Genomic DNA, 20,432 nt, shown 5'->3' on the forward strand with positions numbered 1-20,432 from the left:
TAGCATTGCATCAACAGCTTTTATTTACATTTATACAACTGCGGTTGTTTGTGCTGTGTTTTATATCTATATATATATATATCTGTGGTGCTTTTAATTGCTTACTGTTGGAGGAGAACAACCGTGCCTTCAGCTCCCCTCTCGACTCTCTACCCCCTCCTCGCTCCCTCCCTTCCCTCCCCTCACCATTTCCCCCCTGCTCGGGTCCCGACCCAACTGTCCAGCGCCTTGGGATGTCCTCCCGACATGAAAGGCGCTCTATAAATCAATCTTGTTGTTGTTGTTGAGAAGGGAACTCCTTGATAACATTACGAAAATGATCCCTTTAAAAGTTCTTAAGCAGTAAACTGGACAACACCGAAACGTGTAAGGGGCTATTTCTGGGCGAAGTCGGGATCAATTTGCATCCGCTGGGTTTATACTGTGGCAATTCCAATCACCGTGCTGCTCCTCACACCTCCTTGAGGTGCTCTCAGCAGCTGATCGCATGGTTTGACCCTGATTTCTGCTGGGCTCCTTGCAATGTTTTGCACACTGGACAAGGCTTTGTAAACATGGCCTGAAAACCGTGACGGCCCGAGAGAATGAGATACACTCAGCAGATACACTGGTAGCCTCTCGCCACATCCGTGCACGTTTATCTTGCTAAACCATCTCGACAAATAATAATCCTTACGCTTGGTACAGCGGCTTTCACATCAGGAGGATCTCCTAAAGCGCTTCACAGCATATACTGTAAAGTGTAGTGATTGAGTACTTTGTGGGCGATGTTAAAAATCCCATGGCACTATTCAAAAAGAGAAGCAAATTTCTCCTGGTGTTTGGCCAACAATCCCCCAAATAAAATTGGTCACTCACTCCATGGCTGTTTGCGGACATTGCTGTCCGTGGACAATGTTGGCCCACAGTCACTCCACAACATATCCTGTGAAGCCTGTGGAATGTCCTCTTGCCATGCTCTGTGTCAAATGCAAGGATTACTACTCTCTACCAAATTCCTTTCACTCTGTGCCTCGTTTTGTGCCTTCAAAATCATTCTCTTTGACTGAGCCTTCGGTCAATACATCCTTAAGCCTCCTGCCATCCTTACCACTTACCACCTTGCTCAACGATCTGCATCATCTGTAAAGCACTTTTGAGGCCTATATCCTACATAAAAAACATTGTATAAGTGCAAGTTGCTATCACAAACAAAGGGGATAGAAATTCCACCTGGATCTAGATGTTCCCTCCAAAATAAAATGTGGTCATTCAATCCACAACTGTTTGTGGGATACTGCTGTGTCCAATTTGCTTCCACATTTCGCCAAAAAAATATACAGGCAATCCACTTTACAATATATTCAATTCAATTGAATATTCAATTCAATGGCTATTCAATAGCCATACATATTCAAGACTGAGATCGATAGTTTTTTTTAAAAACTGAAGGGATTAAGGGATATGGGGATAGGGCGGGTAAATGGAATTAGGTTAGAAGATCAGCCATGATCTCATTAAATGGCATGGCAGGCTCGAGGGGCCGAATGGCCTACTCCTGCTCATATTTCTTATGTTCTTATATTCTGTGAAGCTCTTTGAGATGTCTCAACGATATGATAATAATAATAGTACTTGCATTCGATATAACGCCTTATCACATCTTTGAACCATCTCAAGGTGCTTCACAGAATATACTGTAAAGTTAATTGACTGTCTATTTTGTGAGCGAAGCGCGGCAGCCAATTGTCTCACAAACAAACAGTCATGGATTGAGTAACCAATTTATTTATTTTTTTTGGAAGAAATGATTCCCCCCAGAAAACTGATCCGCCAATCGACTAACAACCGGGTTTACTTACCACTAGCAGTAAGCAGAGGCGTGTGGAGGAAGGAAAGTTGCCCAACATTTCGCCCTGCTGAGAATCGAACATAGGTCTCTCGCTTACGAGGCAAGTCCTCAAACTATTGAACTATAGGACTTCATGGACTAACAGAGGAAGAGAGAGGATGATGGTGATGGGTCATCATAGGGCTGAAATTCCTGTTGGTGTTATGTGTACAGACACCCATGAACAAGAGGGAGAAATTTCACCCAGGTCTAGATTTACTCTGTTTGCGGAGTGTTTCGGAGTGTGTTAACATTTAGCATGTTATTCATACACTCTTAACTTTGAGATTGGTTTTCCCAGGCGGAATCAAATGAGTAACAAATGCAAGGAATATTATTATTATATTATTATTACTCTCTTAGGATTTCAGTGCAACCAGAATTTGACAAATTTTTAGATCAAATATTAGTTTTGTAGCCATTTTTTATCAGACCTACAGGCAAGTTCTTTGTAGAGCCTCGGAAAACCAATCTCAATATTAAAAGTGAAATTGAATAATATGCTAAATTTTAGCACCTTCTGAGATATTCCGTAAATAGAGTAAATCTAGCTGGTTAAGCTCAAGCAGTTACTCCAATGACACTGGGGTCCCCAAGCCTGGGATTCTGCAAGTAGTATGCATCCATCCAGGGAGGGAAGTGAGCATTCCATTCCAGACACAGGTACATTTTCATGTGAAGGTGGCATACATGTGTGGGACTCAATCTGGTTTGGATACTCTTAAACAAGGTGATGAGTTTCTGCATTTGTCAAGACACCCGGCTGACTAAAAAGAAATTCTATCATTTAATTTTTCAAAGAGGATGAATCTGCAGTTCCCTACTCCAGAAACAGATACTTGAATCTGCATTGAAAGATAATGCCTCTTATTTGAGGTAACATTTAGCTCATATTCAATTCTTCAAACTACAGGAATGTTAATAATGTGGAGAGGGTTTCCCATATGTCAAATGCTATATAACAGCAATAACTTTGGGTTACTTATTTATAATGGGATTCTTTATCAGAAACAAGTCACATTTAAGTTGTTATTGTTAATAAGCAACATATGAAAGAACCCATACTGCATACATTTTACCGACTGCTCAAATCTACTATTTGTAGCTGCTGATGTTTAAAGTTAAATGCTTTATTTACGTCAATTGTACTTGCTGATATAATCATTTCCAGAGAAATAAAAATCATATCTTGAATGTATTTATTCCCAAGATGTTAAAGGGGAAACTCTTATTGAGAACACACAGAGATCATCGCTGAGCAATTCCGAGCTGTTGACCTGTCACTCATTTCTGATTTCTCAGCTGCATGTGAGGTGGGGTGAGAGGGGGTTAGCAAATGAAGTGAAGAGCTGGATTGTCAGTGAGTAAGCTGTGCTCAATATGTGCCCTTAATCAAAAATAACTGAATAAAAACAAACATGGAAACACATTTTCCCTGTGGAAAATTAGGAAAGATAAAGTTGCAGATAAAGCTGGAAATTACTTGTCAGGGAATGATTCCAAAAGTTTCCAACCCCCAACTTGGAGACAACGAACAAGGCGGATCTTGGAAAACACGGCGAGCCAGTTTTGGATTTCAAGCTGGTTTTGCTTATAGAAAGTTAATGCTCTTTATTGACTTGTAATCACAGAATTAAAATCTGAGGAAAACATCTGTAACCTGTAGAAAAATAGGGGGAAAAAAACGAGTGTGGCTGGGGTTTTATTTAGTGACAAAGGACCATGATGGGAGTTCCAATTGCCGAACCAAATAAACAAAATGAAACAATTATCTCTTTTTAAAGTGATTTGGAGGCTTATTTGGAATACTCAAGTGGCAATTACAGGTAACAACTTGTATTTATGTGGCACCGCTAAGAATTTGGCAAAGTGTTTAACGACGGGAGAGTGGACCCTGAGCAAGAGGTGGGGAATGTTTTGAAGGGATCGTAAATGTGACGAGAGGGAGAGGTCCTTTGGGAGATTCTTTAAAGGTTGGGAAAAAGGTAGCAAGGTCAAATGGTTTGGAAGCGAGTTCTAGAAGTCAGGAGAGTGGTGGTTGGTGGTTGAAATCCCAATCTTTGATAGTAGAACCAAGGGAATCAAGATGAACAGTAAAACAGTTAAAATAGAGAGGAGTGTGGCTGGGAAGTGGCGTTGGGAAAGATTGCACAGACTGGATGGAGCAAAGCCTTGAAGCAATTTGAAAATAAGTACGAGGATCTTGAAATTGACCTGCTGAAGAGCAGGGAGTCAAGTGGAGCTTGGCAATAACTGGGCTTTGGGAGTTGGGATCTAATGCAGGATTGGACTTGGGTTGTGGAGTTCTGGATGAGTGGAAATTTGAGAAGGATAGAGCCAAGGAGGCCAGCGAAGAAAATATTGCAATCTGTATTCTCTAATACTCAACTTCCCTCTCTTGTTTCCCAAAGCTCCAAATATATTATCTTTCGCATTCTTCCTCTTCAATTTTTCTTTGGTCAGTTGAGAATCTGACACACAACAACAACATGATTGCATTTATAGAGCGCCTTTCACGTCGGGAGGACGTCCCAAGGCGCTGGACAGTTGGGTCGGGACCCGAGCAGGGGGGAAATGGTGAGGGGAGGGAAGGGAGGGAGCGAGGAGGGGATAGAAAGTCGAGAGGGGAGCTGAAGGCATGGTTGAAGAGAAAGGTCTTGAGACCGGCCTTGAAGGAGTAAAGGGAGGAAGCAAAGCGAAGGCACTGGGGGATGGAGTTCCAGAGCCAAGTGGAAGCCCATCACCAATCTTAAGAATCTCTAAACCAATCTATTGAGAGTTCCAGAGATGTATTGTTTCTGTTTTCCTGGTATGGAGTGCAAACACTTTCCCTGGAGGTATGCACTCTGTTCACCTAATCCTGGAGATTTTAGGCACAGGCTGATAAGAGTCAAGGGTTGAGGACTCCAGAGTGTTTGTTCATCAGGGTACTGCTGGAGTTTAACCATGCTTCACTGGTCATCCATTGCAAGGTTAGAGTAAAATCTTTCCACGTATAGATGACTACTACAGAGATGTATCCTATTATTTGATCAATATTTTCAATTGCAATTTCTCATTGACTGGAAAAAGCTCAGTAGTGAATGATTACAATTTATCATTTCGGGGTTTGTGGGGAAGTGAGGAGTTTGGAGTGGCGAAAGATGACCAAAAGTAGTCGAAAATATAGATCTTAAGATGGGCTTTAAAGGTGGGAAGTGAGGTTTGTGACGAATAACCACACACAAATTCTTTCCCCTCTCATCATTGTTAATATTAATGGACACTTCATTGTGTATATTTACTAACTCCTGTTCCAATATGCCTTGCAATATCTTATCTAGTTTAAAATTCATCTTCTAAGTCTTGGCTATCAATCTTCTCAAATGCTATTTATCTTCTTTATTATTGGTAACATGGCCACATAACAACAACAAAATACAACAACCAAATTACATTTGTATAGCGCCTTTCACGACGGGAGGACATCCCAAAGCGCTGGACAGTCAGGATTTGGACCCAAGCAGGGTGTTGGGGTAAGGCACTGTGGAGATCAGGGATGGTAGGGGTAGACAGTGGCCAAAAGCGCAGTTGAAGAGTAGGATCTTGAGACATGCCTTGAAGGAGGCAAGGGAGCATTTGGTGAATGTGAAATATTCCAACGATATACAGGTATATTTCACAAGAAATTACTTTGGTCCCACAAGGCTGATGTGCAGGCGTATGAACAAAATGTTTTGTGTGATTTTAATCTGATTCTGAAACAGCAGTAATAATAATCAACTTTTGCATCAATTTTGGTCAGCCAGGTGTCTGCCAATGCTGAAACCCATCACCATGCTTAAGAGTATCCAGACCAAATTGGAAGTTCCACATAGGTATAATACCTACAAATGTAAAGTTCTCTGTAACTGGAATGGAATACGAACTCTGCCCTAATCTGTGTATGATTACTTAGTTACCAAAATAAATGCCTCCTCTCTCCCCCACTTAATGAAACTTTCAAAATGTAGAATTATTTTAACTGCAATAGCTTTTTATCCCCCCAGTAATGTTGAGGCGAGTGCAAAGAACCATGGCCAGATTCCCAGGATAATAGAAAGACTGATTTAAAAATTGGGGGCTGATATTTAATTCAGTCCGCAAATGCCACTCCGTACTTGAAGTGGGGGTTAATGATGTGGGGTGGGGGGAAGGAGATAGAAATGAGACGAGGCCTATAAAAGTCCATAAGTTACCAACTATAGAATCACATTAGGAACGTTTAAAAGCTTTCTTTTATTCTTTGAAGAAAACACAGCTGCAAAACACAAGTAGTTTATGGAGTGCATAGACCAGTCAATCTTGGACTGATTTCATGATTGCTTGCTGTTTAATCACTAACACTTGGAGATCCACACAAGCTTCCAAGACATCCAGGCTTCAGTAGGGAGACTGTTTACTGCCTCTTTGTTCAAAAGGCGTGTTGGCTACGGAGCTGTTCTCGCCTGATACAGCCAATTTAAACTGAACTGACAAGTTTAAGACTGCACATTGAGACAGATAAATGTCACTATTGTTTGGTACCAGATTGAGCTGAGTGTTCAGTGACCATAGCTACGGCTCTTTAAATCACTCCAAACAAGCTGGAACTGCAGGTAGTGAACTGCGGGGGACGGTGACTCTCAGATCCTCTCTGGCTTCCCACAGCCACCTGATATTATGAAGCAAACCAAAACTGATGAAGCAGCATCGCTTTGCTCTTTTATAATGCATTCAGATGAGATAATTCTAAATGATTAAAATAGCTGCCTGCCTGGATATGGCTAGGGGTAAAACTCGATCTTTAACGAATAGAAATGCTTTACAACATCCTAAGGTCCAACCATTTTGAGCAATGAGCTACAAATCTTGGCTCCTGTCCTTCTCCTCCTTTTTCTCGTATTGGTTAGAGCAGTCACCTCACAAGCGAGAGTACCCAGGTTCGATTCCCGGGCGTAGTGACACCTTAGGCAAGTTTCCTTACTCTACACACCTTGTTTTACCTAGCAATAAGTAGGAACCCAGTTGTTAGTCGCTTGGCGGATCGCTTTCTAATAATCCCTTCAAAAAATATAATAATTCGGTCACTCAATTCACGACTGTTTGTGGGACACTGCTGTGCGCAATTGTCTGCCATGTTTCGCCCACAAAATATACAGTCAATTCACTTTACAATATATTCTGTGAAGCACTTTGAGATGTCTCAACGACGTGATAAATTGCTATATCAAATGCAAGGATTATTATTATTATCATTTGTCTTCCTTCTCTTTGTCTGGGGTGCAGTTCCATGGGTGCTGGTCACCCTCCTGTATCTTTCTGCTCCTCTGTCAGCCCAGACAATGAGCTATCACTGGCTTTTATTAATCTATGTCATACTTATTTCCTCGTAATTCTCACATCACACCTCAAAACATTTACCCCCATTTCTTTTGGTCTTTAATTGAGGTATTGAGGTTTTTCACCCACAAAATACACAGTCAATTCACTTTACAGTACATTCTGCGAGATGCTTTGAGATATCTCAATGATGTGATGAGGTGTTATATCAAATGCAAGGATTATTATTATTATTTCTTCTGTTCATGTGTCCACTTTAGTTTGAGTGACAGGGACATCTGACTGAAGGGCATCTGAACTGAGCCAAATTGTTATAAAGGATCCTCTCTGTCTGTCTGTCTGTCTGTCTGTCTGTCTGTCTGTCTGTCTGTCTGTCTGTCTGTCTGTCTGTCTGTCTGTCTGTCTGTCTGCCTGCCTGCCTGCCTGCCTGCCTGCCTGCCTGCCTGCCTGCCTGCCTGCCTGCCTGCCTGTCTGTCCAACTCACTGACTGACTGTCAGTCAGTCAATCCAGGTCACCTTAACTTTCCAACTCAAGTTCAATCCTTGTCAAACACAGCACAGGGGAACACTTGGCTCATCAAGATTGTCCCATTCTGATAACAATCTTTGGAAATCCATGTTGTTGAAATGTCTCAAAGCGCTTTACAGGATTTTCTTGTTAATTGTAGTTAACTGTGTATTTATAGGCAAAAGTGACAATGAGTTTGCATACAGCAATGTACCACAAACAGCCATTAATGACCGATTTGTTTCTTGATCATTACACAAGGAGAAACTTCCTTCTCCTTTTGAATAACGTCATGGATCCCACTTGACAGGACCATGGTTTAATGTCTTATCTGAAGGATGGCACTTCTGACACTGCAGTGTCAGACTGAGCTGAATATGGGGCTTAAGCCCATAACTTTTCTGCCTTTTATTAGATCTTGGCAGATCTTTATTCCCATTTCCTCATCGTACTACTTTTACTGCTCAAGTGAATATTTTAAACCATTTATTATTAGAAAATAACAGGAAACTACTTATGAAATTCCAGACTTGGGCGTGATAGAAACAGTGGAACTCAAAAGCAATTGACACAACTTTAAAGTGGCACTGTTTTCTGTTTGAAAGTGTTTGGCAAACCTTATTTTTTGGTGGGGTGGGGGGAATAAAGAGCCTGAAGAGTGTTGTATGGTTTTGTAACGATAAGATAGTAACATTTGGGGGTAACAATAATAATAACCCATGCATTTGATATAGCGCCTTTTCACTATGAGACGTCTCAAAGCACGTCACAGAATATATTGTAAAGTGAATTGATTGTATATTTTGTGGGGGAAACGCGGCAGCCAATTGTGCACAGCAGTGTCCCACAAACAGTCATGGATTGAGTGACCAAATTATTATTATTACTATTTTTTTGAAGCGATTATTACCCCCGGAAAAGCGATCTGCCAATCACCTAACAACTGTGTTCCTTCTCGGTAAACAGAGGCATGTGGAGTCTAGAAACATGCATATGGTTTTGCCCTGCCCTGGAATTGAACCCAGGTCCTCTTGTTTGCGAGGCCAATGCTCTTACCGCTGAGTTACAGGACTCCATGCAGTAGCCAGGTAGGTTTCTCTGAGATTGCATGCATTGTTTTCACTTGATAGAGCAGCACTTTGATTTCAATATGTTTTCCCAACTGAACTGCTCGCTGTAGGTGTGACTTGATGAGATTTTTTAATAAGGAATTTGAGTTGTACAGATGGGGATTCCTTCCCATAATATCATGTTGGCTTGCAGGAACTCCGCTCTGACATAACCTCCATCAAAACAAGGTTCGCATTGGGTTATAGACATTCTAACAAGATCCCCCTATTAAGGAATCCCATGAAGACATATGGCAAATTAGACAACAAAAAAAAATCGGATTTATATATTCAGCGTCTTTCATGTCAAGAAAATGTCTCACAGGACTTCACACAACTGAATGGGAGTAAATGTGGGGAGGAGGCAGGAGCTGTAGATATTTATCCTTTTCAGATATTTGTCTAATTCCCTCTCAAAAGATGATACAGAATTTCCCTCCATCACTGCTCCAGGTAGGGCATTCCATATCCTAACAACACTCCGTATAAAGAAAAACATTCTCCTAACCTCTCTTTTTGTACTTTTGGTAAAGTCCTTTCGCCCACAAATATACAGTCAATTCACTTCACAGTGTATCTGTGAAGCGCTTTGAAACATTTTGAAGACGTGATAAGGCACTATACCAAATGCAAGGATTATTATTATTATTAAGACCTTAAATCTATATACGCTACTGACTCACCAACCAGTTGAAATAAATTGTTTACTTTATTGATCAAAAAAAACTTTTTTAATTAGCCTCTATCAGGTCTTCTCTCAACCTGTCCTGTTCTAGGGAATAAAGCCCAAGTTCTTCAGTCTTTTCTCAATAAGTAAAACCTTTCATCCATGATATCACCCTAGTAAATCTCCTCTGCATCCTCTTTATTACTGGCCAATATTTCCTTTCATTGACCACCTTACTCTTTGGGTGAAAAGATTAGCTACCTTGGGTGCTTACACAAATACAGTCACAAACCTTGGAAGCAAGGCATTCAGCAAAGCTTGTTGATAATAATAATCCTTGCATTTGACATAGCAATTTAGCATGTTGTCGATATGTCTCAAAGTGCTTCACAGATTAGGAGATTGCCCAATTTGCAGACAGTGGAGATTCCCTGGTGTTTATTTCACTTCATTCCCACTGGACATCGAATCGAAGCCCCGGCTCTTACCTTGAATGGGGATGCTGCTGGGCTGTGCAGAGCAGGTTGTGATAGGTGGGTAAGGTTTGAGATGGGCTCCTGATCCCTGCTGTATTTGGGGTGGCTGGGGTGTCCTTCTGTGCATCAAAGGAGGAGGTGCTGTGATCCTCCTGGGACTGATGTGATGAGGAGATGGAGCCGAGCCAACAAACCTGCTGGGACACACCTGCAGTCACCGCAATGTCACGTAGAACCATAAAAATTTACAGCACAGAATAAGGCCATTCGGACCATCATGTCTCTTAAGAGCAATCCTTTCAGTCCCATTTATCAATCCTTTCCCCATATCCTTGCAATTGACTCCTTTTTAGGTATATATCCAGTTCCCTTTTGAAAATTAATACGGATTCTGCCTCAACCACTGCTCCTGGCAGGGCATTTCATATCCTTACTATTCTGTGTGTGAAAAAAATTCTCCTAACTTCCTCATTGGCTTATTTATAACTATCTTAAATGCTCTGATTTACTGAACAGTGAAAATAATCTCACCCCATTGACGCTATCAAAACCTTCCATCATTTTAAAAACCTCTATCATGTCACCCCTCAACCTTCTTTGTTCCAACCAAGGAACATACGTCCTTTGCACCCGGCAATGCATCGTTGTGCTTTAATGTGTGTTTTTACGGCTTTATTTACACTTTGACCTTTACTTGCAGGTGCATTCTACACGTTTTTCCTAATAAACATAAAATGGGTAGCATTTCATTACTGAACAGAAGCCTCTGCATCTTAAGAAACCATTGGGTTGAAATTCAACCTGGGTCTAGATTTACTCCATCAATATAGTATAATGCCACAGAATTTGGCAAATTATTAAATTCACTCTTAACTCCAAAGCCTGTTTTCTATCAGCTCTTGAAAGAAACCTACAGAAAATTGGCTTTCAAATCAGGGCTGCATTTTAACAATTTGCCAAATCCTGGATGCTCTGAAATGCTATTTTAATACAGTAGATGGAATTTCTACCCTGATGCCTGCAAACAGCAAATTGTCTGCATGAAAAGACAACCAATTTGTTGCCAAGAATAAAAAATCTGGTGAACATCAAAGGGGAGACATGGGGTGTCTTTAACAAACTAACAACTACAGCTGAGACAATAAATCACTGACAAAGATGGTTTCTTCAGTCGTATTAAACCTCCGAAGGAATCTAAACCAGAACGCACGGCCTTAAGGATTTCACATTTGATTAAACATCCATAAAACGATTGCAAAAACCATTTTGTACTGCCAAATAATAGGTTCTTTTAGAGGTATTTAGAGGCATTTAAAATAATTCATGAATTACTTTTTGAGTTCCTGGCTTACTCACATTGGTGACTATAGTCACTATTAATAGTCTCACTTTCCCTATAAAATAGAAATCTTGGAGAACATTCAATCTACTTTTGAGTTTCTCCATTTAGCAGAATTTTCCTGGGGCATAAAATGCCGACCTACTGCTGCTAAAAGAACAGTCTGTAGTAGTTTGACACCACATGGTTGTGGTTTGAAGGATCTGCCAGATTGTTTTCCTCTGTTCCTTGACTATCGCAGGGGGGGAGGGGCGAAAGATGTATTTCTCATGTCTGTGAATCGTGCAGATTCAAGCAGCAGAAAATTTGGTCAAACAATAAGTTGTTTGAATTGCCCTTTAACCATTTTTTTTGTGCAGTCTGTAGCGCTGCCAACTATGTGACATGAACAGATTTCCAGCAAAATTAGAAGCAGATACATTGATTTCTGTATCAGATGTGCCCCCCACTCCCTCTCTCTCTTACACAAAGCTCTGTTATCCAACAGTTGTAATGTGACAGCATGAGACCTGAGCACAGTGGAGTAACAATTCCTGAGGTAGAGCCAGAAAGCACCTGAAAGTATCCTTAAAAGTGCAAACTGGATCCAGCTACAGCTAGTAATTAGTTGCAAACCTTTCCAGGTTTCATTTTTTAAAATAATTTAGTCCTCATGGTGCTCCCATTTCTTGCTGCTTTCCGGGCTTCATGTTGCCTCTCCAGTTGGAAAGAGAGTGTGGACTGAGCCAATTGCTGTTTGGCCTCCTTCATGGTGTGTTTGTGTGTGTTTTGGGCAGGGTAGACTGGTTGAAATTGTATTGCTGGGGCTGAATGGAGAGTTTGAACACTGGCTCTGACCTGACACTGGACAATGAACCTGAAATGGATAAAATGTAAAGTAAAGCAACCATGGATTCTGGAATATGTGAAATAGAAACTGAGAGAGCTGGAAACGCACAGCAGGTCAGTCAGCTTTTGAAAGAGTAGGGCAGCTCGCAAGGTTACAAAGAGAAGTTCGGATGAACTCCTTTTGGTCTCATCTTTCCAGAAAACTTTGTGGATGTTTGGGGAACATTGTTAAATGCCAAATTGGCTGTCATGTTCACCTACAAAATACACAGTCACTGCATTTTACAGTAAATCCTGCTAACCGCTTTGAGACATTCTCCCATTTTATAAACTTCTATCTTCTCTCAACTTGCTCTGTTTTAAGGAAAAGGGGTCTAGATCCTCAATCTTTCCTCAATAAGAAACAACCTCTCATCCTTGATGGATCTCCTAGAAAAAGCATATCAAATGCAAGATTTTTTTCTTATTCTTATACCCAATATAACCTTCTGTCATGACAGCATTAGTTTCTCATAGGGGGCAAGTGACTGGCCTCTACCACACATACTAGTAACCTATTCAAGTTGTTGTGAATGTTTTGGACATGATCGCTCATAGAAAGTGGAATAGTGAGCTGGGGGAAGGCCCTATAGACGCTAAAAGAGGACATGATAAAAATGCACAAGGAAAAAGTCAGAAAAGGGAATAATATAATCCTTACATTTAGTATTATGCCTTTCACGGGATTTACTAGAAAGTGAAGCGACTGTGTATTTTGTGGCAAATATGTAAGATAAAGGCAGCCTATGGGCTATTAAAAGTTGGAAGAAAAGAGGAAAGTATTCAATTTGGATTTATATATTTATATAGCGCTCTTCACACGGGGTAGCGTCTTGGAGAGCTTAACAATTGCGTAGTTTGATGCCGAGCGAGGGAGAAAGGGGAAGAGCCTGTAGGTACAGTCAAAAAGGAAAGTCTTCCGGTGTGATCTGAAGATGGCAAAGAATGGGTAGGGTGGACGGATTGAGGCAGGGAGTTCCAGAAGTTCAGTTTCCACAGTTCTGACATTCTCACTTTGAGAATTCACAATTTACCCCTTTTCTCATACAAAACAGAGAAATGTGTATATAATAATCCTTGTATTTCATATAGAGCCTTTCATGTAGTATATAAAGGTGTGAGGCATGCAATTGTACATCACTTTGCACCCAGGTAGTTACCCAAGTTTAAAGTACAGCCACATATAGTAGAACCAACCTCTTCCTATCAGAACACCCAGATTTGATGGAATTGAATGGCTTGTTTCTTTGCTTAACATTGAATGGGGGGAGTTTGCGATTCATGATATGCTAATTATCACATTTGGCAAACTCTTGCCCCCCCAACCCAATTCCCCACCTACGCTCCCAAACAGGTTAGAAGGCAGTTCTACAATTGCGTAGTTCAATTCAGACAATCAACTACAAAATGATTGCTCCAATAGTTGTTATGACATTATTAGTTTCCAGTAATCTTTACCCCGGTGACTGATCTGAATACCTTGTGTAGATAGGATTGAGGAGAAACAATCATGAGAAGTAAGCTTGATGTTGAATCACTTTGGCGATTTGCCTCAGACTGTGACACAGAACCAGACAACACGGGTTTAAAGCTATGAAGCCTCCAGCGAGACCAGAGATTATAGCTAATGTTTCTTTCCCACAGGGTTGCGGAATCCCAGATTCCCAGAAAAAGCTATTGCTGCTTTGTTGATTTAACTCCTTGAAGAGAAACCCGGAATGAATGTGCAATTGGAATATGCAGTTGGTTACAATGTTGAGAGGATATTGGGTAAATTCAGACTGAGATGCAATCCTGAATGTAACTGCAATGGTGTGAAGTTTCACTGGGGAGTTTCATTAGAAATTTCCCCCAAATAAAATTGGTCACTCACTTCATGGCTGTTTGTGGAACATTGGCGTGTGCACCTACACTTTATAGTAGAATCCTATGAAGTGCTTTGAGACGTCTCAATCACATGTCATCTGAGACTATGAGCTCAAAGTCCTGACGTGGAGCTTGAACCCACAAACTTCTGACTCAGAGAGGAGAGAGCTATCAATTGACTTTATGTTCTTAAGTAACATGATGCAGTTATCACCTCTTATTCTATAATAATAATAATAATCCTTGCATTTGATATAGCGCTTTTCACGTCGGGGGGACGTCCCAAAGTGCTTCACAGAACACACTGTAAAGTGAATTGACTGTATATTTGTGGGCGAATGCGGCAGCCAATTGCGCACAGCAATGTCCCACAAACAGTCGTAGACTGAAAACAACCAATTTATTATTGTTTTTTGTTTTGGAGGTATTATTATTAGGCGTGTGGAGTAAGGAAACTTGCCCAAGGTTTCGTCCTCTGCCTGGAATTGAACTCAGGTCTCTCACTTGCAAAGCGAGTGCTCTAACCACTGAGCTACAGGACTCCGGGAGGATTCTACATGTGAAAAAAAATGAATGTAACTATGTTGGTGTGAAGTGTCTTTAAGGAAGGGAGGAGCGGGAGGGCTTATCATTGGAAACATTTACAAATACCGAATGCATGAAACGGCAAGGTGTGAGAGAAGCCTGGAGAGGAAAACACCTCATTGCCCTCTTTTGCAAGTGGCAATAAGACTGTGAGAATATTGTGAATTTAATGCATTCTGATATTCATAAACAGGGAAGTTACGAGGAGCTCATCGAACCTGGTGAATATTATAAATTATAAATTAGACTCCACTGTGGGATGGAAATTTCACCTGATGCTAGATTTACTGTGTTTATGGAGCTTTTCAGAATTTGGCAAATTCTTAAATACAACCTTAACTATAAAACCAATTTTCTTTGCAATTTTTTTAAAGAACCACCAAGAACTGACTTCAGAATTGAGACTGAATTCGATAATTTGTCAAAATTGGAGACTCTAAAAGGCCTGGCAAATAAAGTGAATCTGGACCCAGATGGAATTTCTCCCCATACGTTTGGTGATTACACTTTGGGGAAATGACAGTTAGTTTCCTTGTGGGTGTTTCGCTTTGCATGTATCCCATGATTAGTCCGGCAAGGAATCATAGGATACATGCAAAGCATTCCCTGGATGAGATCATACCTATGGGAAAAGGTTGACACTCCAGACGGTGACATTTGTACATAAAGTGCAACTCAAAGAAAATCAGAATTTTTCAGTACAAATATTATGTTAAAAATAGATGTTGCAAATTATTAGGACATTATTATTGAAAACAACAGCAGCAACAAAATTACATTTGTATAGCCCCTTTCACGTCGCGAGGATGTCCCAAGGCACTGGACAATCAGTGTTTCAGAAAACAATTTGTTTTTTGGATTGAAGCTGGAAACCAACTAAGTCTATGATTTTCCCCTGTGTCTGGTTTATAATGGGGTGCGACTCCATAATAATAGTCTGAACAGGCAGCAAATCTGAAACTTTTTCACATTGCAGGGGGCCTTTGGCGAAGCTGACAAGCTTATATCAGGAAATGCAATAGGCTTCCAATTGTGGCTACCATTATATTATCTAAGGAGAAGAGGGATGAAAGGGAGATGGTAGGGGAAACTACATGCAAAGCACTCCCTGAATGAGATCATACCAATGGGGAAGGATTTACAGTGAACCCCACTGAACCTGGCATCACTTGACCTGGCGTCTAATGGATTAATGAAGGGAATATTTATGTCAGATTTTTAAATTGCTACAGTACATCAATAGAAACAGGCACATTGACCACTGCCAAAATATAGACCAAGTGGTGATACAAAAATGTTGTGGATATCAGGATTGACAGAATGTTTTCAGAATTTTCCACGTAAGCACGACAGGAATGTTTGTTTTTTGTGCTTTTCTTCAGTAAAAAAGTAGAACAACAACTTCCTCTATATAGCGCCCTTCACATGGAGTAATTGGTCATTGACTGAGGTATTTTTCTCTCTCTGTGGATTTGTGCAACATTTATGTTCTTGGGTATGTTTTGCAGTGATGAAAAAATGTGTGGGTACAATGGTTTTATTGGTATTATTTACTTCATTTGCCTATATTTTTATATATCTGTCATTTTGAAAATGTCATCCCCTTATCAAGCAGACTTTCATACATATGTTAATTTTTATGTTGATATTTATAATAGTAATGAGGCTACATTACCTGTCATGTCGCAAAGCACTTCACAGGATTTATGGTGTAGTGTAATAAGTAGGTGAACATAGAAGTCAGTTTACACATAGCAATGTCCCACAAACAGTCATGGAATGAGTGACCAATTATATCTGGGCGATTGTTGGCCAGTGCACCAGTAGAAACTCCCTTTTTTTTTCAAATAGTGCCATGGTACCTTTAACATCCACCTGAACAGGCATGTGGGACCTTGGTTGAAAGCCTCATGCAAAGGATGGCACCTCTGACAAAAACTCCCCAGCAATATATTGGAATGCCAGCGTAAGCTGTGAATTCCATGTCCTCAACTTGTCCTGGTCTTGAATCCACAACCAACTGACTCAATGGCAAGAGTGCTACCAACTGAGCGTGGCTGACACCTAAAGCCAGAGTGATACCTAGGCATGCAAGTTCTATTTATAATAATAATAATTCTTGCATTTGGTATAGTGCCTTATCACATTGTTGAGACATCTTAAAGTGCTTCACAGGATATATTGTAAAGTGGTGTGACTATGTATTTTGTGTGCCTGACATTAATATTCTTTCTGTATTTTTCCTGAATGGATATACCTGTAATGCTTTGTCTTTAAAACGTCCCAATCCTATACTTTGGCTTCACATTTAATAAAGTTTTGTTGACCCCCACAGACCTGTGTGTGATCTGTCTTGGAAGTTTTGCTTGCCATTTGGAGTTACTATGCGAGAGACTGACACAGCCGGTAGGCATTTGGTGATATAAGACCCATTATTAGGAGATGTTCAAGTGCTTTGAGACATCTTTCTGATGTGAAAGGCGCTGTATAAATGTAAGCTGCATTTTTAGCATGAATTCTTAAAGGAACAGCACATGCCCAGAAGCTTATAAAATGATGGTTCCACCAGCAAAACGTCCACCTGAGCAGGCAGACAGGTCTTGGTTTAACATCTCATGTGAATCGCAGCACCGCCGACAATGCAACACCTCCCATTGGAGTGTCAACAGACTATATGGCTTCCAAGTCCTGAAATGGGGCATGAACCAACAACCCTCTGACTCAGAGGTGAGAGTGCAACTGAACCAGGCTGACAAACAAAAACTAATAATAATCCTTGCATTTGATACAATCCATATAACATCAAGAACATCGCAAAGTGCTTCACAAAAGTTGTGAATAGTGTAATGACTATGTATTTTAGGCAAACTAAAAGTGAATAACCTGACTTGTTGACCCTGAGATACATCAGCAGAGGGTTCCTCCTGCCATCCCACTTTGGTGACTGAGCTTCACCCACTATTATCTGTGGAACCCTCTTCCAAAATCTGCTGGCCTCATCAGCTCTCTTCCTGCCTTTATAAACCCTCTTAAAAATATCTATTCAACCATACCCTTGGCCTAAATCCCGAAATCTCCCTTTCCCTGCTCTCCATTAAATCTGTCGAGATTTAACTAACACTCATTCTATGTCAAAGGACCTATAATAAGTGCAACTGCAAATTACAGGTATCCATTAGCATCAATATTCTTTGATTGATGGACCAAATTCAACAGACAGGAACACAAGAGGGACATAAGCAGGAGTTAAATGGCAATAGTTTGACTGGGTCCTAAGTTAAGGATGCAAAATGCAGGACAAGCTGGAGAAACTGAGGTGGTTTTCTTTCTGCCTTCTTCTGTTCTCGTATTTTGCTGCCTCCTTAATGTCTTTCAAAGGCCATCTCAAGACCTTTCTAAGACCACGCCTTCAGTCATCGTTTCTGTCCCCACCCTGACTTGGCTCCCACCCTCAGCGCAGGTGCCAAGCCAGGACCGTTAAGCACTTTGGGAAGTCCTCCCGACGTGAAAGGCACCATATAAGTGTAAATTTATATTGTGTTGTATTTGTACTTCGTCCCAATCTCCTGATTCAAGATTTTGGTGCGCGTAGCAATTCAATGTTTTGATGAATTACATTAAAAAAAGCAATAAACTACACTTTGACTAAAGCAGCTGACATTCGGAGAGATTTCAACTGCTCTTCAATCAGTAGCAGGAAACTTTAATCTTTAAAGCTGACAGTTACACTAATGGCTTTAGTAGTGCAATGCCAACGGCTCCATAGCAACTGCTTTATATCATTGTTCGGGGTGTAACGAACTGATAAGAAAGCAGAGAGGAGCAGTATTTTTTTCCTGGAACAATGGAAGACACTTCCCGAAATGTGGTACTCATGGAAACTCACAGGAGCTTTGGTGTAAACACAACAAAATCTCGCCTTGTCACTTGCCCATTTAACTCTAGGCACTTGTTCTGGACTCTGTTCATCACTTCCGAAGGCGAATGCAAACTAATAAAGGACAAGAGAGAGAAAAAGAGAAGGGAGGGGGGCAAAATTCCCCCATCGTAAGCTCAAGGGGCTGTTATTTATTTTCAATGGGAATGGCAACACTTTTTGCTCCCTTTTAGTGGGAATGGGTTAAGGCGAGTTAGTCAGCATTGCGATTTTTGTTTGGAGAGAAAAAAATTACTTTGCCAGCGGGCCAAGAAAATGGCCACTTGGAATCAGATGCCACATCATTAGTAATGTGATCTGAGCTTACATAAAACATCCTTTTCCATGCCAGACATGAGTAGCTTTTCCAATGTGCCGAGCTGCAGCCTGAAATTTGTGTACAGTTGCTGACGGGTTTCTGCTCTTGGAACACTGGTACAGTATAACTAAGTGGTGTGTAGTTTTCAAAATACAGAGGAACCACATAAATGACATGAGGAAATGAGAGTCATTTCCATACTCTTTAGGTTACACAGGTTCAAGAACAGGATGTACATGCATGTAATGATGTGTGATACAGAGAAGAAACCCACGATTCCTTTCTGAAACAGCCCATTCAAAGCGAACAAACAAATAGCCGTAGTTCCCAGTGGTTGTGACAGAAAGAGATTGCAGAAGCAACACTGAGCTTATTCACCTCTCGGGGTATGTGGAGAAAAGAAACTCCAGGGACAATGAATCAAACTGGCTTGGAAAAACGTATTCACTGACTTGCCTTAACCCGTTCCCACCCAAAGCTGGCAAAACAACTAAATTCTCCAAATCAATCCCACTCCTCTGCTCTCTCCCCATAGCCCTGCAAACTTGTCCTCTCCAAGTAATTATCTACTTCTCTCTTAAAAGTTGTTATTGAATCGGCTTCCACCACCCTTTCAGGTAATGCATTCCAGATTTCAACAACTCGCTGTGTGAAAAAATTTCTCTTCACCTTCCCTCTGTTTCTTTTAACAACTATGTTAAATCAGTGTCTTCAGGTTACCGACCCACCCGCCAGTGGAAATAGTTTCTCCTTGTTCACCCTATCGAATTCCCTCATCATTTTGAAAACTTCTACTAAGTCTCCTCTTAACCTTTTCTGCTCCATGGAGAATAATCCTGGCTTCTCTATCCTCTCCTGATAACTGAAGTCCCCCATTCCTGGTACCATCCTGGTAAATCTGCTTTGCACCCTCTCCAATGTCTTGACAATCTTCCTAAAGTGTGGTGCCCAGAACTGAACACAGTCTCCAGCTGAAGCCTAACCAGTGTTTTATAAAGGTTTATCATAACTTCCTGACTTTTGTATTCTATGCCGCTATTTATAAAGCCTAGTGTCCAATATGCTTTTTTAACAGCTTTATCTTCCTGTCCTGACACCTTCAAAGATTTACTTATATGATCCCCAGGTCTCTGTTCCTTCACTCCCTTTAAGATTATACCATCAGCTTATGTTCCTCTCCTCATTCTTCCTCCCAAAATGCATCACTTCACATTTCTCCACATTAAATTTCATCTGCCACGTGTCTGCCCACTTTACCAGTCTGTCTATGTCCCCTTGCAGTCTGCTACTATCCTCCTCACTGTTTACTACTTTTCCTAGCTTAGTATCATCTGCAAACTTGGAAATTGTACTCCCTATACCCAAGTCCAGGACATTTATATAGATCAAAAACAGCAGTGGTCCCAATACCGACCCCTGGGGGATACCACTGCACACTTCCCTCCAGTCAGAAAAGCAACTGTTCACCAGAACTCTCTGCTTTCTGTCTCCCAGACAGTTCTGTAACCATGCTGCTACTGTCCCTTTAATACTGTGGGCTTCTATTGAAGTTGCAGAAATGCCTGTCTAC

At 40.9% G+C, this 20,432-nt stretch overlaps 1 protein-coding gene across 1 annotated transcript in view; it reads right to left on the bottom strand.

Annotated features, from left to right (window-relative positions):
- The window catches only part of glis3 (GLIS family zinc finger 3), a 281,629-nt gene that overhangs the window by 8,083 nt on the left and 253,114 nt on the right, over positions 1–20,432 (bottom strand). Inside the window, exon 11 of the mRNA XM_042332976.1 lies at positions 9,983–10,164. Coding sequence (XP_042188910.1) covers positions 9,983–10,164 — 182 coding nt within the window. The remainder of the gene's footprint in view (positions 1–9,982; positions 10,165–20,432) is intronic.

This window comes from Callorhinchus milii, unplaced genomic scaffold (assembly GCF_018977255.1).
Source record: "Callorhinchus milii isolate IMCB2004 unplaced genomic scaffold, IMCB_Cmil_1.0 Scaffold1, whole genome shotgun sequence".
Lineage (NCBI taxonomy): Eukaryota > Metazoa > Chordata > Chondrichthyes > Chimaeriformes > Callorhinchidae > Callorhinchus > Callorhinchus milii.